The sequence below is a fragment of the Streptopelia decaocto genome (assembly GCF_964273445.1).
Source record: "Streptopelia decaocto genome assembly, chromosome: 6".
Lineage (NCBI taxonomy): Eukaryota > Metazoa > Chordata > Aves > Columbiformes > Columbidae > Streptopelia > Streptopelia decaocto.
The window spans coordinates 21,360,493-21,381,295 of NC_138660.1; the positions used below are offsets into that span (position 1 = coordinate 21,360,493).

Sequence of the window (20,803 nt, forward strand, 5' to 3'; positions counted from 1 at the left end):
CAAAATATTTTGGCTAAATGGATCACTTTGTAGGTGTATCTTAATAAATTAACACCTGTTAACTGACAGGTAGTAACTTTTAAAGACATGTTAATTGCATTGCATTGGCTGGAATGAATACTCTCCTCCTTGTTTGTAAGCTGAGTGACTTTGATGGTTATATGCAATTATTCCTTGCCTGTGCCCACTGCTGCTAACTTCTGGGTTACAGTGGTTCTTTATGTGATTCCGAAGGTTCAGCTCCTCAGTCAGGGGGAACCAATGTCCAGTCTGAAATAATTTGAAAAAATTAATGTCCCAGATGCTTAACCTAGCACTCAGCCTCAGATCTTAGTCTTGTAAAAGCTCATGACAGAACACCAGGTTTTTGCTCTATGTGTTTGAGGGCCATAAAATTCTGTTAGAGGTACAACTTACTGATGAATTGATCAATCAAACAGTTGCATTAAGTTGTGTTTTATTGTCCGTAGTGCGACTGAAAAACTGGGGGACATTCTTGCTATTGAAACAAATATGACAGCGTTGGATTTGCCATATGCATCTGAATTTCTGGAATATCATTGATCTAGTTACTCTGCTACTAACTGCTTTTTATGTATCTCATTCTAGTGATGAAGAGCTCTCTCAGTATCTTCTTCAACTTGTGCAAGTCCTGAAATATGAACCTTTTCTTGATTGTGCACTCTCCAGATTTCTATTAGAGAGAGCAATCGCTAACAGGAGAATAGGACAGATGTTGTTTTGGCATCTAAGGTAGGAGTTTTCCCTTATGTCTTTCTGAAACTGCTGAGCCGTTTTGGACTTGTAAATATGATTTCTTGAGAATTTTTCTAAATGAGCCGTTATTGTAATCTCCTACAAGTCTTTTTTGTTTCTTTACATTTGGCATTTATAGATGAGAGCAAGCCTGTAATTAAAAATATATTATGGTGGTTTGTAATCTACTGTTTGATAAAAACTACTTCAAAATGCGTTCAGCTCTATCTGATAAGTTAGGCTTGTATATAAAGTTGTATTGTTTGTTTTGGCTATGTGTGCAGTAAAGGTACAATATTTATACCTCACAGTTGGAAAAAATTTCTATTATTGTTGAGAGTATTAACAGAAAACAAAAGCAGTTCTTTGTGTTTTTGTTACTTTTGATGACCAGTTCTGTGAATCGCAGAAACCTTGCAGAATGTACTATAAGGTAAATTCGTAGAATCACAGAATGTCAGGGATTGGAAGGGACCTCGAAAGATCATCTCGTCGAATCCCCCCGCCGGAGCAGGAACACACAGGAAGGTGTCCAGGCGGGTTTGAATGTCTCCAGAGAAGGAGACTCCACAACCCCCTTGGGCAGCCTGTTCCAGGCTCTGGCACTCTCACTGAGAAGAAGTTTATTCTCATATTTAAGTGGAACCTCTTGTGTTCCAGTTTGAACCCATTACCCCTTGTCCTGTCATTGGTTGTCACCGAGAAGAGCCTGGCTCCACCCTCCTGACATTATTTAAAAACATCAATGAAGTCACCCCTCAGTCTCCTCCAAGCTAAAGAGGCTCAGCTCCCTCAGTCTTTCCTCATAAGGGAGATGCTCCATTCCATCATCTCTGTTGCCCTGCACTGGACTCTCTCCAGCAGTTCCCTGTCCTTCTTGAACTGAGGGGCCCAGAACTGGACACAATATTCCAGGTGTGGTCTCACCAGGGCAGAGTAGAGGGGGAGGAGAACCTCTCTGACCTACTGACCACCCCGTTTCTAATACACCCCAGGTACCATTGGCCTTCCTGGCCACAAGGGCCCAGTGCTGGCTCATGGTCATCCTGCTGTCCACCAGGACCCCCAGGTCCCTTTCCCCTAAGTTGCTCTCTAACAGGTTGTTGCCTAACTTATACTGGAACCTGGGGTTGTTCCTGCCCAGATGCAAGACTGTACACCTGCAAGTACCATATGAAAATGTTTTGGAGGATAATTTGCTCTGGTATAAGATTCAGTGGTTTGTTTCAAAGTGTTCCCCCTCAGGCAAGTTTAGGCTTTTCACTTACGAAGATTTGAGAACACATGATTTATCATCAGCCCTGACTGTCAGTATCTTCCATGATTTATCAGGACTACTTTCATGAATAAAGGGGGTTCCTGAAAACAAATATACAGTTGCTACCTCTTAACATTACTGCCTCTAGAACAGTTCTAGATCTTGAAACGAGTGGCATGTGTTGAAACCAGCCAGTCCTCATAGTCTTCAGCACATAAGTGTTCCGTTATTTCTTAAGAAATCTGCCTTTTTATTTACATGACCATGAGGTGTTTTGGTGTTTGGTTTTTGTTTTGTTCTGTTTTGGTTTAAAGTTTTATTTTAATGACTTGAAGATTGCTGATCTGTAAATGCTGTGGTCTGATGAGAAGCTTTTCTTCGTTTAGGTCAGAGGTTCACATACCTGCCGTTTCAGTACAGTTCGGTTTGATACTTGAAGCTTACTGCCGAGGAAGTGTTGCTCATATGAAAGTGCTTGCTAAACAGGTACAGACTTCCCTTCTCCTTGAATCTGGCTTCTCCTTGCTTGTAACTCAGATACTTACTCCATTGCTCCTATGTGGCATATTTGGTTACCTTGACAAAGCCTGTCTGTTCAGGAGTGGGGAAGAGAAGGAAGCCTTGGTGAAAGAGAGGAAGAAAAGGGCTGAATGGCTGCATGTGCTCCCTGGCACAGAAAGCAGGTAGCACTGCGGGGCCACGGAGGTTGGCAGCTGCTTTCGTGGTGTTCGACATGTGCGAGATACTTTCAGTTTGGGATAGAGCAGTAGATTATTAACCGAAGAAGGGTTTGTGCGCACTTAAAACTTGTGACGTTTTTTCCCCAGTAAGGGTAGCTTGTTCAGTAGAAACTATTTCCTTTCTATCTAAACTTTATGTAGGTGAGTCCAGAACAGCAGCTTTCTGCAGCTTTGCTTTTCTTAAAAGATGATACAGAAAACCCTGAAATGGTAGTATAATGGTACTACTCCTTGGAGACAGAGGTGTTGAAGCAACCAAACACTCGTTTTAGCATTAATATAGGTGTGCCATTTACCGGAAAAAAAAAAAAAAAAAAAGGTGTTTGCTTTTAAAATGTGAGAGCTTTTCTTTTAAATACACCAACAAGTGTATCAGCAGACCATTGAGATACTCTCAAATCATGTTTGAAGTCTCTAAAGCAGTTTCAGCAAGTTAATTTAGATTGTGACCATAGAAATCTTTGAAAAATGATCTCTCTCTGGAACTAATGTATTTGCTGTATCAGGGCACAAAGCCTAACTCGGTAGGTACTTGTCTGATGAGTGTTATTTCTAACAGTTTTGCTGCTGTCTACCTTGAAACTGTGCTTTGAGAGGCACGTGGAACAGGAATGTACTGTTGTGCTCCTTATTACTGCAGTTCACAGGGCATTGAAAAGACTGTCTTTACATGAGTGCTTGTTAGTATTACCAAAATCATAAAAAGATTAGGTGATGAAATGCTTTAAGCAATAGACCTTAGGTCAGTAAAGTTTTTGAACACTTCACAGGAAACAAATGTCAGTACAATCAAAGAAGGGGCAAAAAAAATCCCAACTGTGCAAACACGGAAGAAATTCAAAGTAGAAATACTTCAAAAAGTTCCTGTTTGTACAACACAGGTTCCATTTTGTTCCCTTGTTGCTGATATTTGTACAGCTCCTAGAATAGTGGATAAGCAGAGCACTTGGTTTTGACAGATGGCTGACCTGGCAGGTCTCCATTGCCTCAATTTTATAATCAAACTGCGTACAATTTCCACAGCATCCTGCCTGACAGGGCTCAGTCTGTCTGTAGAAGTGGTAAGTTTTGACTCAGCACCTTTTAAGTTAGACTGAAGCTTCCTTGTATAGAAATCAACTTTTGTAGTTATTAAATTGGTGCAGTTTGCTAGAGAATATGTGTATTACTGAGCATGTTAAATGTAGCTAGTGTGAATAGAGCTGATTGTTGTATGTTGTATCAACTGTGCTATATTAACAAATTGTTTAGATGTAGATGTAATGTAGAAATTGCATTGGTTGTATGTGCGATCTAGGTTTGTTACCAAAGGGCTTTTTTCTCTTAGTGTTATGTGTATTTACCTCATTAGTTTACCTGTTTTCTTAGAAATTATGTACCAGTAAAAAACTTTACAAAGGAAGAGGAGGAGGAAAAAGGGTTAAACCTACCTGTATTGATTGCAAATATTTGCCTTGCAGTTTTACACATTTTTAAGGTAACAATATTGCTTAGATGAGATGGTGATTTTGAACACTTTGATTAGAGTATTTACCTTATGCTGAACTTGAGCAGGATTTTAATGAACAAACATTTAAGACTCTGCTCTTATGTATGTATTTCCACATACATAGTTATGTATATGGAAATTGTGTGCAAGTGGTCATATGGCAACTGAATGGGTACAATGAAGTATCTGCATCCATAGCTCATCTCAAGTAATGTTTGATTTTGTTAGAGATATGAAGCACTCAGTATTTCTGTTGACTTCAGTATGGGTAGAGGCACCTGTGTTATGTGCTTTGTTGAATTAGTGGATGAAAATTGCATTTTGAAGAAGAAATTTGTGTAAACTTTTCGTACATTGCAATGCCTCATTCCTTTTCTTGGAAATGTTAACTTCTGCTTTAAAAAGTGACTCTCAGCTTAGGAGACTTGAGTGACTTAGAAAAATGCTGTTCTAATGTTTTTTTTTTGGGAATGCCACCTTAATTGCCATCTATTATTTTCGTTTTTTTAAAGTTGCAGAATTATTCAATACTGTTTTGTTTTGAACCTGGATTTTACATTGTGTTACATGTAAAATCAGAGCAATAACTTTTAAAAATAAAATACCTCTTTCAGGTGGAAGCCCTTAACAAAATGAAGACTTTAAACAGTCTAATTAAGCTGAATGCCATGAAACAAAGCAAAGCAAAAGGAAAAGATGCAATGCATACATGTTTGAAACAAAATGCTTACAGAGAAGCGCTTTCTGACCTCCAGTCTCCTCTGAATCCTTCTGTTATACTTTCGGAACTACAGTAAGTTAAGAATGAGTGAATAAAATTTCACTGTAGCTTTTGCATGGAAACAGTAAAGCAGAAACATGTCTGTATTTTAACTTCCTTTGTCTGTATTTTCAGCAGACATACTGTCAGAGGGAGTTTTTTCTATAGACCCAGAAGGTCTGTTGAGAATCTTCGTGAGCTAAGTTAGAAAATTTTTGTAAACCACTGTGAAACTTAATGTTTTCTTAGTCAATGCGTTACCACAGCTAAACACATTTAAATATAAGTCCAAAAGTTAATTAGACTGTTCCTATTTATAACAAAAGCACAAAACCCATTAAAACTTTAAGCAGCATTTAAATATAAAGTAAAATAATTTGTGAGATAGGATATAAAACTATTTTCTCTGAAATGTGTGTGGTCAATTTAAACATTAGATATGCATATGCCAATCACAGTATCCAATACATGGCATCTATAACAGATATTTTTGTAACTTGGTACGTGCTCACAGCATAGTAGCAGAATGAAAGCAGAGAGAACATTTAAGTATTTCCAAACTGGAAGGCTATGTGTGCTGTTGTGTTTTGAACAATGTTTAGACCTTTTCAGTTGAATTACTCTTACTTGACTAAAACTTTTGTTGTATTTTTTCTAGTGTTGAGAAGTGTAGATATATGGATTCTAAAATGAAGCCTTTATGGATAGTGTACAATAATAAAATGTTTGGAGGAGATCTTGTAGGGATCATCTTTAAAAATGGTGATGGTAAGAAGTGCTAAAATTTTCGATTTTTCCTTTTCCTTCTTCATTCCCACACTTGCACTGGAGCTCTATTGCTCTGTATTGCTATAATATAAATGTTGTTTATTCTAACATGGATAAAGAAATTAAGCATCTTCTACTGACTGGGTTTCAAAGTATAGACATTATCAGTCATGATGATAAAATTATGGTTAATCCCACTTCAACCCTTAAACTTGATGAGTATTTTTAGATACCTTTTCCTGAAGGTCGTATAAACATTAGAAAGTTTGCCTACAACACACTGAGAAACTGAAGAAGCTGTTTCAACCTCTCATTATAGATCTTCGACAGGACATGTTGACACTCCAGATTTTGCGTTTGATGGACATACTTTGGAAAGAAGCTGGTCTGGATCTCCGGTAAAGATCTCTTGAGGGCTAGTTTATTTGGACGGAGAGTCAACTTTTAGCAGTAAAGCTTTCCTGTTTTTTAAGTACCTTTCCCACCTGTCCCACTGTCTAAAGATCTATATCGCTAGCCAAAGGTTTCACTTGTCATAGCCAAGGTTACCTTAACTACTTAGATGGTTTCTCTTAGCAGTTCATTCCCTTGATGACCCACATTACAAAAGAATTTAGCCATTAAAAGAAATAATGGAAGTGTGAGTGAAGAAGTGAAACTTTGCAATTTTTGTTTATTATCAAGCAGAATATTTTTCCTTGTGCACCATATCTCATGTCATTTATCTAAGCCCACACAGATAAGTAAAATTATAAACTTGTTACTTATGCTGCTTATGGAAAGATTCCTTTGAGTGAAGTATGGGTTAATGTAGGAATGTGAATAATAAATTGTTTCTGGAAGTGTATGTTTGCAGTGAGGTGGCTGAGTGTGTGTTAAGTTGAACACTGAGGAAACTTTCGATAATTTATGTAATTATAAATAGACTGTGAGGAGACTGATCCAGTATTTAAGAGCAAGGACAACCGCTGGCAGCTGTGGAATCCCAGATGAGGCATTCTTTGGTTGCTGCCTTCCCAGAAGCTTGGTTTGTGGTTCCAGCCTGGGCCACACACTGTGCCTAGCGAACAGGAATAGTGATTAGGAGTTACCAAATATGCTTTTCCTGACTAAAGCATTTTTTAACCCGACAAAGGAAAATCAAAAAGTAGCTCTGATGTCCAAGATTTTTCTTAAAAGTCTCAGAAGAAAAAAAAAAAGAGGAAGTTCCTAGTGAGAACTGAAGTTCTAGAATTGGCCTCTTCCATTTATTTACCTAACTGGGAGCATCTTTCTTCCGTTCATCCTCTCATAGTTATGATTATAAAACAAAATTCTGGGATTGAGGCAGGGTTACAATCCTAAGTCTATCAAAGGGACATTAGCTAGACAGTTGCCAAGGGAAGGCTCTGAAATGGCCTTAATTGAAAACAGAATTGGACAGAAACAGTACTCTGAATGCCTGGAGCATGAGGATGAAGCTAAGAGGGTAAGACCTTGTGATCTCCATGTTTGCATTCTACGCATCTCTCAAGAGGAGGAACTCCCAAAAACTATGAATTAGCAGCAGCAGTAATGGGTTCTGTTGCCTTGTTCATGAGTCAGGACTTGTTGGTTTGCTTCTTTTTGCTTGGATAAGAGCCATGGTGTCAGGAGAAAAAGTAGTGTCAAACAGAACTGCTTTCCTGAAAAATACTTCATACTGGAGTCTCTTCTTCTTGACCTGTATCGTCCTTTGAGGCTTTAGTTTCCCTGAAGTTGTTGCTTCTCTTTTTCCTTTTGTGGATGCATGATGGATTTTGCACTCTTCAACTTTTTCCACTACAGAAAGTCCGATAATTCCATTCAGGTAGAAGCAGGGCTTTGCACCTCTTTCACCAGTGTAAGAGCAGAAGCACTTGCTGTTTGCCTCTCTCTTCCAATTGATAATATGTTGCTACAAGCAAATTGTACAGCTTCTAAGAAATGTGGATCAAGTGGCAACCAATGTGCTGCCATCAAGGAGCTTGGGGTAGGAACAGTTTCTTTATAATTGCACTGCAATCCACAGTCAGTTATTCAGTAGTAATTTAAAATGAGATCTTAGCCCAGTCTGTGTCTAAAGCAAGCACGATATTCCTGATGGGGTTATCAGCTCTTGAGAGGAACATGAAATATGTGGGGTTGAGATCTCTAAAGCTGAAGAAGGAGAAAGGTTGGTTGGTTTGTTGATTTGTTTAACTGTCAACTAATTTGTCTCATGGGTAAACTGGCCTCTTTCACCCATGATGTGTTTTGTTGTCGAGGTTCCTGTGTGTGCATTCTGACAAAATACCACAACAAGGCCAGGGTCTGTATCAGAAAAAGAAATGTGTGTAGGCGGGAGGATGCAGCAGTGTGCTGCAGTGGTCCTTCAGCCTGCGCTGGCACTGGATGGACTGTGAGTGCACAGCTGAATAAAACTTCACCTGTGAAGTGCATCTGCTTCTCAGTCCAGACTCAACCATAACACAGCAAAGATGGTCACACCAGATGAACACTGCTCTGTCATTTAGAACCGTCTGGCTCAGAGTCAGTTTGCCTTGGACATGAGTCAGCCAAGTGCCAGAGAGAAGTGAGAAAACTGAAAAAGCATATGCTTTAGTTAATTCCCATACCTGCTCATTTCTAAGACAAACTGTTACCTGAAAATTGAGCAGGAAATAGTTGGCCTAAGACTTTCTCAGTTCTCTCTGTAGTTTATCTCTAATTATCTCTAAGCAATTATGGAACAAACTTAGTAAGTTAAATGCTATCTATATGAGGTTGCATCTGCAGAATGACAAAATGGGACTTTCAGAGTTACAAACCTACAAGTTATTTTGCTTTAAAAAATTCTACATCTGAAGTCTTATGTATGGGCATGCTCATAGTAGATGACATAACTTTATATTATTTCTGTGAGGAATGTTTAAAAATTACAAATGCATGTCACAGCAGAGGAGCATAACACTTGTCTTCCCAAGCATGGTGTGGGCTCTGCAGTGTTGCATCTCTTAGGAGGGTAATGCTTGTATCAGAAAGTATTTCTGCTGCTTTATCTATATTACAGCATTGGAACTGTGTTAAGGGAGAAACTAATGATGTAACAGAGTAAGATGAAAACCTAAGCTTGAGGAGTTTGATCTATATCAAGTGACCTTTGCTGTGGTAAATTGTCATAAAAGTATTTGGTACTTGATTACATTTTGGACAGAGAGAGGGAGTTCTCAAAACTACTCTTTCATTTCACTGCCTATTGATAGTGAGTTTTCATTTTCACCTCGCTTGATGTGTGTGAAGTCTGATGTTAAGCGCCTGAGTATGAATGAAATCAGAGTTCACAAACATACTGAAAAGTGTATTTGTAACAAGGCTAAAGAATGTCATTATTTTTAAACCATTGGACCCAAAGTCACAGAGGATGTGTTGATAAATTACTATAACTCGGTGTTGTATTTGGAAGGATACTGCCCTGGAGAATTAACCTTTTGAAATAAAAAACAGAATTAAATGGATTGAAGAAGAAAATTTTCTGTCCTGCCCAGGATTGCTGTATTGATCTGTCTGTGGTCTTTACTGGCATTAAAAGCAGGGAGCATACATATCCTGCTGACAGACGTTGAAGTTAGAAAGACCAGGATGGGATGGAAAGGGCCCAGAGGATTTGTCCCTAACTTGACTCCTGTCAAACTGTCTCTCTGACAAGGATGTTTTTTCCTCCAGTTGTAAGCACAGAGTCCTCAAGGGGCTGAAGGCTTTCATCATTGCTTGCTTTTGAAGGGGAAGTTGTTGGACATGTGCCCAGTTAGGCTGCAAGGAAGGTGGGTCGAAATGCCGTGGAAGAAGGCCAGCGTGCACTTTAACCTGGCAATATTTGGCTTACATTTGTCGTGTCGTGATAAGGATGGGCAGTGCTTCCTTGTATCATGAACGCTGCTGTTCAGTAATTACAGATACCCGTCTGTTCATTGTGAGAACCCTCTTGGTCTAGAGTTGAGGTTTTAACTGGGAAGTAGATTAGAATAGAAACGGGAAGAAGGTTCCAAATCTGCACTTCTTTTTTTGTTTTGAAGTTGAGTGTTCTCTAAATACCTCTTGAATCTGGTTTTCAGTTCACTTTGATGCCGTTAGAGAAGAGTCTCCAACTCTATAGTTATTCCTACTTGTGCCACTTGAGTTGTGTGTTATTACTGAGGTAGAGAAACTGCTCGGTTATCTAATAGCTGTTATGCCAAGGAGTTTCAACTGATTTCATCCAGAATTTTATTTTTCTTCCGTGGCTTGGGATAATAGACTATGTCAGTTAAGAGATGGGGTTCTGCTTTGTACCAGTCAAACTTAGTATCTGTTTTATACGTAAATACTGATGACAACTCCACCAGCAATGCTTTTTCTTTCTATATATACACACGTACACACACACAAGTATGTTAACATGTCCTGCAATTTTTTATACGGCTTTGTAAGTTAGTGACTGCTAGTCTGTACATTTTGTGTACCGCAGCTATGTTTGCATGGGCATCTGTTCTTTTATACATGGGTCCACGACTAGAATTAAGACAATATTCCTGGCACAAGATGCCCAGCATGAGAACAGACATGTCCGTTTGTGGTGCAATGCCTTTGAAGAGTTTCCTTTATGTTTCCATAGCATAGGTTGAACTTCCATCTAAGTTGCCATTCCATTTAGCATTTCAAGCATTTGGAGTGAGGAAACATTCTGGAAAAATACACTTATCTATATAGGCACATCTGTCCTTGATTCATATCTTTAACTGTCTTATTTTAATACAATGATAATGTCGTAGATATTTTTGCTAGGCATAGTATATGAATGCACAGGTAAATTCTTACACATCAGGCAGGTTAAAAGATGTATTCCTGTTTTTCATTAGGTTTCTATGCCTAAAATTAGTAAGAGTTGGAAAACATTGTAGTATGTTTATATTTAAATTTATTCGTAGCATTCTAAGTTGAAATAGGAAGAATGAGGAAAAAGGATAAGATCCTCTTTTCCATGTAAACAAATAATGTAGTGTTGAATGAACATGAGAGGAACTCGGTTTAGCCAGTAAATTAACAAATGAAAACAAAGGGCTCCCTCTATGGTTTCTCCTATAAAATTACAAGTAAATGTGTTCCCTAGTAAAAGGGAGAAATTAGGGTTGCTTAGAATTTCTTTTTTAACATATATGTATGTAATATGAAAAAATGTTTTAAATGTATTGCTGGTACTTTAGCTTTGCAAGCAATATCTGTATGTTAATCTTCAAGAGTTTAATGTTCAAGTTAATGCTGAGTATTCAGCCTGCTCAAAAATATTGATACACTAGTGAAACAGTCTTACTGGTTTTGGTTTGAATATGAATCTGTGTTTTGTTTCAGGATATTGCCGTATGGGTGTTTAGCAACTGGAGATCACTCTGGCCTTATTGAGGCTGTTTCTAGTTCAGAAACCATTGCTGACATTCAGTTAAATAGTAGCAACGTTGCTGCTGCTGCTGCCTTCAACAAGGATGCTCTCTTAAACTGGCTGAAGGAGTACAATTTAGGGTAATTTCTACAGTTATTTTCTCATCCATTGTGTAAGCTACAAAATTCCTGTAAGTTTCTATTTCAATGTTGAGGAATGTGTGGCTCTTCTGGCAGGTTTGTTGCTACTTATTTTTCTAGTGTGATGAATTCTGACTCAGATTCATGATGCTTTTGCAATTCAAACATCAATCCAGCTGAAATTCTGGGATTTGCAGCATTTTGACTGCATGTTGTTGAGTAAGTCATACAAGATTTGGCAAAGCAAACAAACGCAAGAAAACTACGTGGGGCTCAAGTCTTGATGTTGTTGCCTTTCATAATATTTGCACTTCTGCTGTTCTCCATAGCTACTTTTTACAGTATTTTCTTTCAAATACATACAGTTTTACAACATCTTAATGGGCTTCTGGTTTAAACAAGCAAAAATCCTTTTTTGAGGTCAAGGTATGACATAAAATAGCAGTAGTATGCACTAACATTGTTTATCTTTGTGCTTCTAGGGATGACTTGGATCGAGCCATTGAAGAATTTACTCTCTCTTGTGCTGGCTACTGTGTAGCTACTTATGTGTTAGGAATTGGTGACAGACACAGTGATAATATCATGGTCAGAAAAAATGGGCAGGTAAAAATCTCTTCTGTGTATCTGTTGTCCAAGAATTATCTTAAGAACCATTAATTTCTTTAATGCCTCGGTAAAACGAAATCCACACATTGTTAGAACTGCTGTCTATGTTTAGTGAGAATTGATGAGAGCTTCAAAGAAAGGAAATGTAAGAAGAGTGAAAGGACTGACCAATGCTTGTTTAGTCAGCAATTCTGTATCAAGTGAGGCTGTTCTAGACAACTTTGGAACATCCAAAAGCCTGCTAGTAGTTCCGATTCATTGAATAAAAGTAGTCTTAGAGTATCTTGCAAAAGACCTTCATTAAAAATACAGGAATTGCAGTTTTGAGTGGTATAGCTTTCCTGAAGTTAGTCTCTGCAGTCCCTCCTGCAGAAATTTTCTATCCGGAACTCAGTACCAGCATAATGCTGTGACCAGAAGTCTCAAAATCTAGAACCTTGGTAAACTCTTAGAATGTATTTTCCTGTTTAATTGCTACTTTCCACTGTAACTTGTCTGATTTTATTTACGTTATTCTGACTATAAAAGTAGCAAGGGTTATAAAAGTGAGAGTTTTACAGATATTTGCAATATTCTTTTAAGTTTTTACCTACTAGAAGAAAGCTGAAGCGCCCTTATCTTTGATTCTAAAACAGGAGAACTGTCACAGATTCCTTGAGATTAATTTAAGTTCTACTAGCTTTGCTCCTGACTTTATGTAGGAAGCCCTTGGATATTATGATGTTGAGCCTCATGGGCTCATTGCTGGGCTCATTTCTCTATCTGATATTACCAACAAGGTGTCTATTGGCAGACAGTAGAAGCTTAGATCTAATGTTTTGCACACTGATTTGTAGCAGTGGTCTCTTGTAACAGCGTGGATGTTATTGCCGGTTTTAGTTTTAAAACATTTCAAGATTTATTTAAATACTTCCAAAGGGTTGAAACCATGGGCTATGGAGAATAGCATTATGAGTTAACTGTTCTTGATACCAGCATTTTGTAGAGGTATAAGGGAAATATTTAACTGGGGAAATTAATTTTCACTTCTCCTTTTTTAGCTCTTTCATATAGATTTTGGGCATATTCTTGGAAACTTCAAGTCCAAGTTTGGAATTAAAAGGGAACGGGTACCTTTCATACTCACCTATGATTTCATTCACGTTATTCAACAAGGAAAAACAGGGAACATTGAGAAATTTGGTCGGTGAGTATTACTTCAATTTCTTAATTTGTAACTGAGATGATCTCTGGTGATAATTCCCAGCACACCAAGAACCTGTCTGGGTTTGGTTTGCGCACTTGTATGAAGGTGTGCTAACATGTATTTACAATGTTATTTATTACTCTACCTAAGCTAGAATATATATACACATTACTTCATACCTCAGAAACTACAGCTCTGCAATAGAAAGCTACACTACCTTTTTATCTTGGGCAGGAGATGGCAGATTCTTCTGGGCTCATCTTTTTTACCTTCAGCAGCACTGGGCACTAGGGAGGGATTCCACGGACTGTTGTTCAAGTGAGATGAAGCACTGGACTTAGAAACAGGCTCCCTTCTGCCCTTCCTGTCCATCCATGTACACTCGGTGTGCTGACCAGTCCTGGCCTTAGATGCTCTGGCATCTACAGCCATCTGCTCAGAATCCGACACTGTTGCATGCGTCTTGGGTTAGAGAGCTATGGTGGAACGTGAAAGCACATGACAAGGGAAAACTACCCTGTGTGATCCTGTGATCCTACCTGTTGAGATAGATTTATTTATCGTTCTCACCAATTGACAGAATGGGCATTCTGGATGTTTTCCTCTCACTTTGCTATCAGTTTTCACAGGAAGAAGTTTTTGGCAGGCATGAAATTAAGTACCTGCATATGGCTTGACAAATCTGGCTTCTTCTGGTAGAAGCAGCTGTGCATATATTTGTAGTGATGGGTCTAGAAGAATGGAAAACACCTGCCAGTGAACATGACTCTCCTGGAGAGTGAGCAAATTAACCTGTAGCTCCATTTTTAAAACCATTAAGCAAAGACTGTTAAGTGACTGTGCTATTGCAAGAGCTGTGGAATATGGAATACTTTAAATAGCAGTAGGATTCCATTTTCTCTTGAAAAATGCCTCAGAAGAGATGTATTCTTTGAAGTATAAATTGTCATCTTAGTCCAAAGGGATCTTCCCATATTCCAGATTGAACACTGCACAGTGGCACATTTGGGAATGTTGAGCAAGTTCTCAAGTGTCTGCATGAGGGGTCTTTATGACAGATCTGACAGCTCAATTTTGACCACATTTGCAGGAAGGAATTACTGTACAGACAGGCTGGATTGGCAGGGACTGCTACAGAGGTTCTGTTTTTCCACCGTAGGTCCACTATATAGGATCAGCAGGGCATTTCACCTACTAAATTCTCAGGAAGGTCAAACACTGGCATTACCTTTGGCATTTTTTGCTTTTTCTGAAGAATATGCTTTTTAAATTTTTTTTTAAAGCTTTTGGTCTCTTGTACCAATGTTTTAAGGGCTTGTTGGAGAGGCATGGAGTATTTTTGTCAGAATGTATTGGAGGTTCTGTAGACATCTCTGTCCTTTCTGTTACCGTGTTCCTAGGATATGTGTGTTAGGCCAATTTTTTTGAAATCGTTACATATATTCATCAACAGTGTAAGTTCTCATGTGTTGTCTTCATTGCATGGGCATTGTGGTTGAACATGAAGGTTCCGGCAGTATTGTGAAGAAGCATACTTGATTCTGCGAAAACATGGAAACCTATTTATTACACTCTTTGCACTGATGTTAACTGCAGGGCTTCCAGAACTAACCTCTGTCAAGGACATCCAGTATCTCAAGGTAAAGTAAGATGTACAGCTCAGTGGGACTTAACATTTTTCCAGTATGTGAGTTTTGATTTCTAGATGAATACATTTTGTTTCCTATTTCTCTCAAGATTGCCACACAGTGAAAGGAAACTATGAGTATACATTCTTCTCAGCCATTCTATAAGGAGCTCAGCATCCCTGCATCTTAAGTGTAGTCATTTCAGGGGGGTTTTCTGTCTTGGCTCTTGCACAAGCATAGACCTGTAAAGGCGAAAATTATTTGCTTAATTCTTTAGTTTTATCTTTAAACGCAGAAAATACTACTAGTATACTGCTTAATGAATAATCAGTGAAAAAGTGTCAAAACAAACACAATGTGGTTTGTGTTGAAAGGTGAAGGAGGCTTTAACTGTGGTTTTTAAAATTCCTGACAGTACTTGTTTTCCTGTCTTCTTAGGACTCTCTCGCCTTAGGGAAGAGTGAAGAAGAAGCACTAAAACAATTTAAGCAAAAGTTTGATGAAGCACTCCGGGAAAGTTGGACTACTAAAGTGAACTGGATGGCTCACACTGTTCGAAAAGATTACAGATCCTAGAAGATTCTTGCATTTGCACTAAGCTGAATGTTACCTTGATAAGTGTTTCTAAAGGGGACCTGTAGCATGGACCAACAAAACTTACGTTAAACAAGAAAGAAAACAAAACAACAAAAAGAAATGTGCTGAAATAATTCCCGAGTCTTTTGCACTCTGCTTCTGAATGCTTGATTCCAAGACTGTCTCTACAAATAGCGAACATCCTGGATAATCAGTTCCTGCTGACTTTGCACGCTGAGAGCTACTAGGCATTTTTAAAAATTCTTTGGTACTTTATGGAGGTGTAAATATTTGGTTTTATACGTTGGGGTAATGTGCCCTAACATACTCAGGAGGTTTGAAGACCTCTGACAGACTCGTGTTTGTTTAAAGTTGGGACTTGAAGAGGAAATTGGTTTTTTTATATCCTAATCTGGCTAAAAATTACCATATTGTGTATATTTTTCGTAAGAACTCTGCCCTACTGGCACAGATGCATTAATTCTACTGTAAATAGCAACCACAGTATCATTGTATTACAGGAAGCTGCTTCATGTCTTATACTGCTGCCAAAAGAAGAGCAGGTATCCGTAAGATGGAGAGGGGTGAGAGATGGGGCAGGGGGATGGACCTTTGAAAATGATGCAGTGTCCAGATGTTCAGGGTTGCGCAATTTTGTTCCTCTGACACAACGCACACAGAAGCAGCCCTTCAGTAAGAGGAAAGTTAGGCCAATCCCGAACACGTCTGAGAGTCCCTCGCTGGTGGATGGTCTCCCATTGGGCTTCTGGGGCTTTGGTTTCAGCTCCTTAAGGGGCACATTTATTTCAGGTTCAGCAAGAAGCCTTACATTGAAATGCGTATCTTAGATTAGTTGTGCCATGCAAATGTACTGGCTTATGTATGGAAAATTTTCATTAAATATACCACCCATAGTGATTTTTAGAGCATATGTACCAAAACCCACAAATGTTTGGAAAAGCAAGTGTTTATGGGAAAAGATCATTCCATAAAACACCAATAAGAAGTCATTAATCTTTTCTTTCCCTATTTATTAAGAGCTTGCAGTAATGTTGCTGTACCAAGATATATATGTCGAAGATGGTTGCTGAAGAAACTGGATTTGTTTTAATTTATTTAGTGAGGTACCAGGCTTTTAGGTGCTTAAATGGAGAGCAAATTTGTTACGTGCAATAGGGAACTGCTGATAAAAGGTGTAACGTACTGTTTCTGAACATCAGCAAGATAGACTTTAACTACTGCTTGTTCTCCAAGGAACACTGGTGGCTCAATTCTTGTTGACATTTGAAAGAGAATTAAACTTATATATATTTACTTTTTGACTAAACAGTTGTTTTGCATAGAAATGTTGTTTTCTGTAGGAATTTAATTAAAGGTGGTTTTACTTTGTTGAGAGTGATGTATTATTTTTTGTTTTTGTTTGGACGTTTTGTTGTTTCTTTTAAAGGTCAAGAACCTGTCTGGACGCAGAACAGCATTTTATGTTGTGGTTTGATTCTCTTGTCCTCACCATTCAGGCTAATCTTTATATCCGTAGCTAAAAAGGCAAGTCTCTTCCATGTTCCACCCCAGACGTCTGAGGCTTTCAACAAGTCATTCCAGTGGGTGCCTTAGATTCCCATCAACAAAATGGAGAAAGTAGCACTGATCTGCAGATGCATAAACACTTTCCCTCAGTTACCACTGGGATACTGCACAGAGTAAAGATGGTTTGTAATGTGATTTTCTGTTTTTTGGATGTCACTTTAATGCAGGCTGCAAAAGTATTTGAGATAGGCAAGGTGATTTCCTTGCCATCTTCTTTAAAAGTGCTAGTACTCAGAGATGATCAGAAAATACTGCTTCTGCTCAGTATTTGTATTGGTTTATAGCCCTTCAATGGGATATGTTGTATTTGGTTGTCTTTACCTTCACTACATTTACTCTTTGCAATTTATTAGCGAGAATCAGGACAGAAAGTTAGAGGCTTGTTAAATGGTGTATTTCTGTGTTTGGCAGCAAAAGAATACATTTTCCTCATGAAATTGAACTTGGTCTTCTGTTAGCTGAGAGGATAGCACGTGTCACAAAAATGCTTTTCCAGGCTGACCTCTGGAGGTGAATCTTGTGTGAAGCTGTGTTTATAAGGTAACCCAGGTTAATTTTGGGATACTTTCATGTTAAGTTTTGAGAGGAGTATTGTTTTGCTGAATTGTATTAGCAAATAGATAACCACTTTCCCAGGGTTTCTATCATCCCTGCTACAGCTGGTGGCATACAGATTCTCATTCACAAAATAAATAAGTACATAAATAAATAAACCACTCTGTGAAAGGAGAGGCAGTCTGTCATCCCCATTTTGTCATCCAAGAGGAGAACAGTGGAATTTTGTCACATCAGTCCATTATTTCTGTACTTACCTCCTGAAGTAATGGTAGGTTAATTTGGGTTGAGTGGGATCATATTTTTTTCTTCTTCTGAGCCATTATTTTAGACCATTTGCAGAATTCAGAAGGCATCAAATGGTCAGATTATAATATGTGAGTTTAAAGATTTTGTTCATAGCAGTGAGTAAAAACATAACCTTTTTAAATGTAGAAGCTTTGGAAAGGATATTATTTTATGCAACTGTAGAAACATAAGCTACAACTTTAGTATAAAACACCTGCAGCTCAGATGGTCTCATGTTAATTACTTTTCTCTAAGTCGACTTCTAATCTGGTCTACACATTTCCTCTGGAAAAATTACTTAAACCAGCTCCGCTTCTCAAGACCTGCCTTGTATCTGACAGGGGAAAAATATGCAGACTGCTTTAAAAACAACAACTGAAATAGGGTGTGTATAGGATGTGTATATTGTATGCATTTGTTCTGATGAGGGTTTTTTTTGCTTGCATGATTAGTTGATGGGTTTGTTTTCTTTACCTTGTATCATTTGATTTGTGACAAAAGGTGACAGCTGCAACTTTTACACTCTTGCTTAACCTGTATTTGATTTTCAGGGAAGGAGCTCACAGGGATTTGCGCCTCACCAGTGGAGTTGCTTTCGTTCCCTTTTGTGCTTTTATTGGTTTTATTGACAGTGGTGTGTTGATTTGTTAAGTCATTCACATCCTAGCAAATGACAGAGCCTATTCATATCTCTAATAGTCCAATATTCCTCTTTAATTTCCTAGAGCTATTGAAATCAGATAATTTAGTAGTACAGGCTCTTAATAATTAATATGTCAGGCTATGACCATAGCTTTATTCTTTAGGAATAATTTCAAGCCTAAATCTTCTATGTATGTGATCAGTATTTCTATTATTCTTTCACAGTATATTGTATTAATATAATTACATGTCTGAGCTGGCTTTAAAATCTGAAACTGTTGTACTCAGATAATGCATTCCAGTCTTTGGCAAGTTTTCTTAAAATAACTTTTAAAATAAGTTGTCTGACTTAATTCTGTCAAGAGATGAAGTAGTAGAGTTGTCTTGATGAATGCAAATTTTAGCAGGTGCTGCCACATGAGATGGCAATGCTGTATTGCTGGTGGACCTCACAATTTACATGTGGCTGTTGAATTTTTTTTTATAGACAAATGTGCCTCATTCTGGCCTGGCTCACAAGATAAAAGTCAGACCATGCTCAAAGTAGTGAGTTTATTGCCTGGCCACAATACCACACTGACTACTGTTTCCAGTGCAGAACCGTTTTGTTTGAGGCATGTCTGTTTGCCACTGAGCATTGGTGGATATAGTCTGGGTGAGTAATGAAATTATTTCTGTAAGTGGAATAGATTTGCAAGTCAGTCACAGTAAGATCACAATTGTAAAATCTCAAGTGATTAAGTGGTCATCGGGATTGCTGATCTTTCATATGTTTGACAGGTCAGTTCAAAAAACTAGCTTTGCCTGTCCTTAGAAAATTGGTTTAGATGGCGTGGATGTGAAAGCTTCCTCTGACGACATCTGTGGGAACAGCATGCACAACCTCGTGCCCACGTGGGTCACTTAGCACAGGTGTCTGCTAGTGCAGGGGCTGCGGAGTCAGCAGAGCTGGATTTCTCTAATGTTTCCGTGGGGACATTGGGGACTTTTTCATGTAAACCTGAGTGTGCAGAAAGAACAAATGTGGTCTTGATAGTACATGGTCCCAAGCAGATCTCTGAAGCAGAGTTCAGTAGCCAAACCAGGAATGGTGCAGTAATTTTACCAGTTAATGGTACTGAGAAAACTTGAGTGCCATGCTGCTCATGCTACCTCATTTCATAATAAAAATATTGTGGTTATTCTTTCCAAGCATGACTTCATGACTGATCAAGAAGAGGATATGTGTTTCTGCCGATGCTGACCAAGGAATTTATTTACCTTACTCATATTACTAGCTGTTCTTCAAACAGCCTAGCAAAATGGCATTAACTGTTGGTGAAGTGAGAAGAAAAAAACAACAAAAGCTATTTCCTTCACTGAGCTGGGCTTGCATACTACTGTTACTGGGATGCCTTTCCAGCCTAACAGCCCGCATGAGGAACTTACTGTCTGTCTGCAAACCAGAAGGGAAACTCTGCCAGTTAGATGCTGATAGAACTTTACTTGTTATGTCACCTCTAGAACATGTAAAAGGTTAATTCTGATTTGCTGGGTATTGTTTGGCTTTTATGAAGCAAATGAGCGGAAGTGACAATCGAGCACCATGGAAACATGATTTCTGTTTGTGAATCCTACCTAATGTTTTCTCCTACATACCTTTCTTAACAGGCTTTGCCCTTTGAGCATTCTCTGGATGTGCATTTGTGATCTCACCACCTGTATGACATGGGCAAAGCAGCTCATTTAGTTTCTGAAACTGTCCATTTACCTCCTTTGCATAAGGAGCATTGAGTGTTCATTTGACATATCAGAAGAGGAGCTGAGCAGTATTGCTCAGGATACTCTGGATTGTGGGAATGCTGTATACATGGCTCTGAATTCCTCTTGTTGAAACTTTTCCATGGGGGCAGGGGGACCACACAACACAAGAATGGATGATATAGCCCAGTTAAAGTACTCCCTAGGGACAGGAAAAAAAAAAAATCTGGATTCCAGTCCCCTTACCAAACATGCAGTGGAACAAAAATGGAACAGCTCCAAAAGGGGAGTGGGAAGGACAGAGTCCTTTCCCTTATGGACTAATGGCTTGGGAACTTAGGAAGAGTGATGAACCAAAGGTCCAAACTTCCCAGCCTGTGTTCTGTCCGCTTGGCTTAAAAAAAGAACTCTTAATGTGAATGCGAAACCAAGTCTGTTTAGCCCATTCCCTACCAAACAGCAAGGAATTCATCCTGCATATAGAGTTGTGGCAGCTGGCTTGGGAGAAGGTGCATACTGCAAGGTTTGGGCTGATCTGCTCCAGAGGCTGCTTCCACCCTCAAGCTGTATTTATGAATTCCATAAAGGTGAATAGTCTTGTGTATGCCCAGATCTTAATGCCACCCACCTCCACCTGTGTGTATTGGCTAGTCACTGTGCTGCTCTCCTGGTCATTACTGGGCAAGTCC

The 20,803-nt window shown here is 38.7% G+C and overlaps 1 protein-coding gene across 8 annotated transcripts in view; it reads left to right on the top strand.

Moving 5' to 3' along the window:
• Positions 1 to 16,695, top strand: part of PIK3CB (phosphatidylinositol-4,5-bisphosphate 3-kinase catalytic subunit beta) — a 91,770-nt gene extending 75,075 nt beyond the window's left edge. For all 8 annotated transcript variants that reach the window (XM_082056785.1, XM_082056788.1, XM_082056786.1 and 5 more), the window contains 10 exons: positions 610 to 753; positions 2,401 to 2,500; positions 4,858 to 5,036; positions 5,662 to 5,771; positions 6,091 to 6,169; positions 11,136 to 11,303; positions 11,786 to 11,909; positions 12,953 to 13,098; positions 14,606 to 14,738; positions 15,165 to 16,695. In XM_082056785.1, coding sequence (XP_081912911.1) covers positions 610 to 753; positions 2,401 to 2,500; positions 4,858 to 5,036; positions 5,662 to 5,771; positions 6,091 to 6,169; positions 11,136 to 11,303; positions 11,786 to 11,909; positions 12,953 to 13,098; positions 14,606 to 14,738; positions 15,165 to 15,302 — 1,321 coding nt within the window. In that variant the 3' untranslated portion in view covers positions 15,303 to 16,695. The remainder of the gene's footprint in view (positions 1 to 609; positions 754 to 2,400; positions 2,501 to 4,857; positions 5,037 to 5,661; positions 5,772 to 6,090; positions 6,170 to 11,135; positions 11,304 to 11,785; positions 11,910 to 12,952; positions 13,099 to 14,605; positions 14,739 to 15,164) is intronic.
• Positions 16,696 to 20,803: the final 4,108 nt, after the last annotated feature.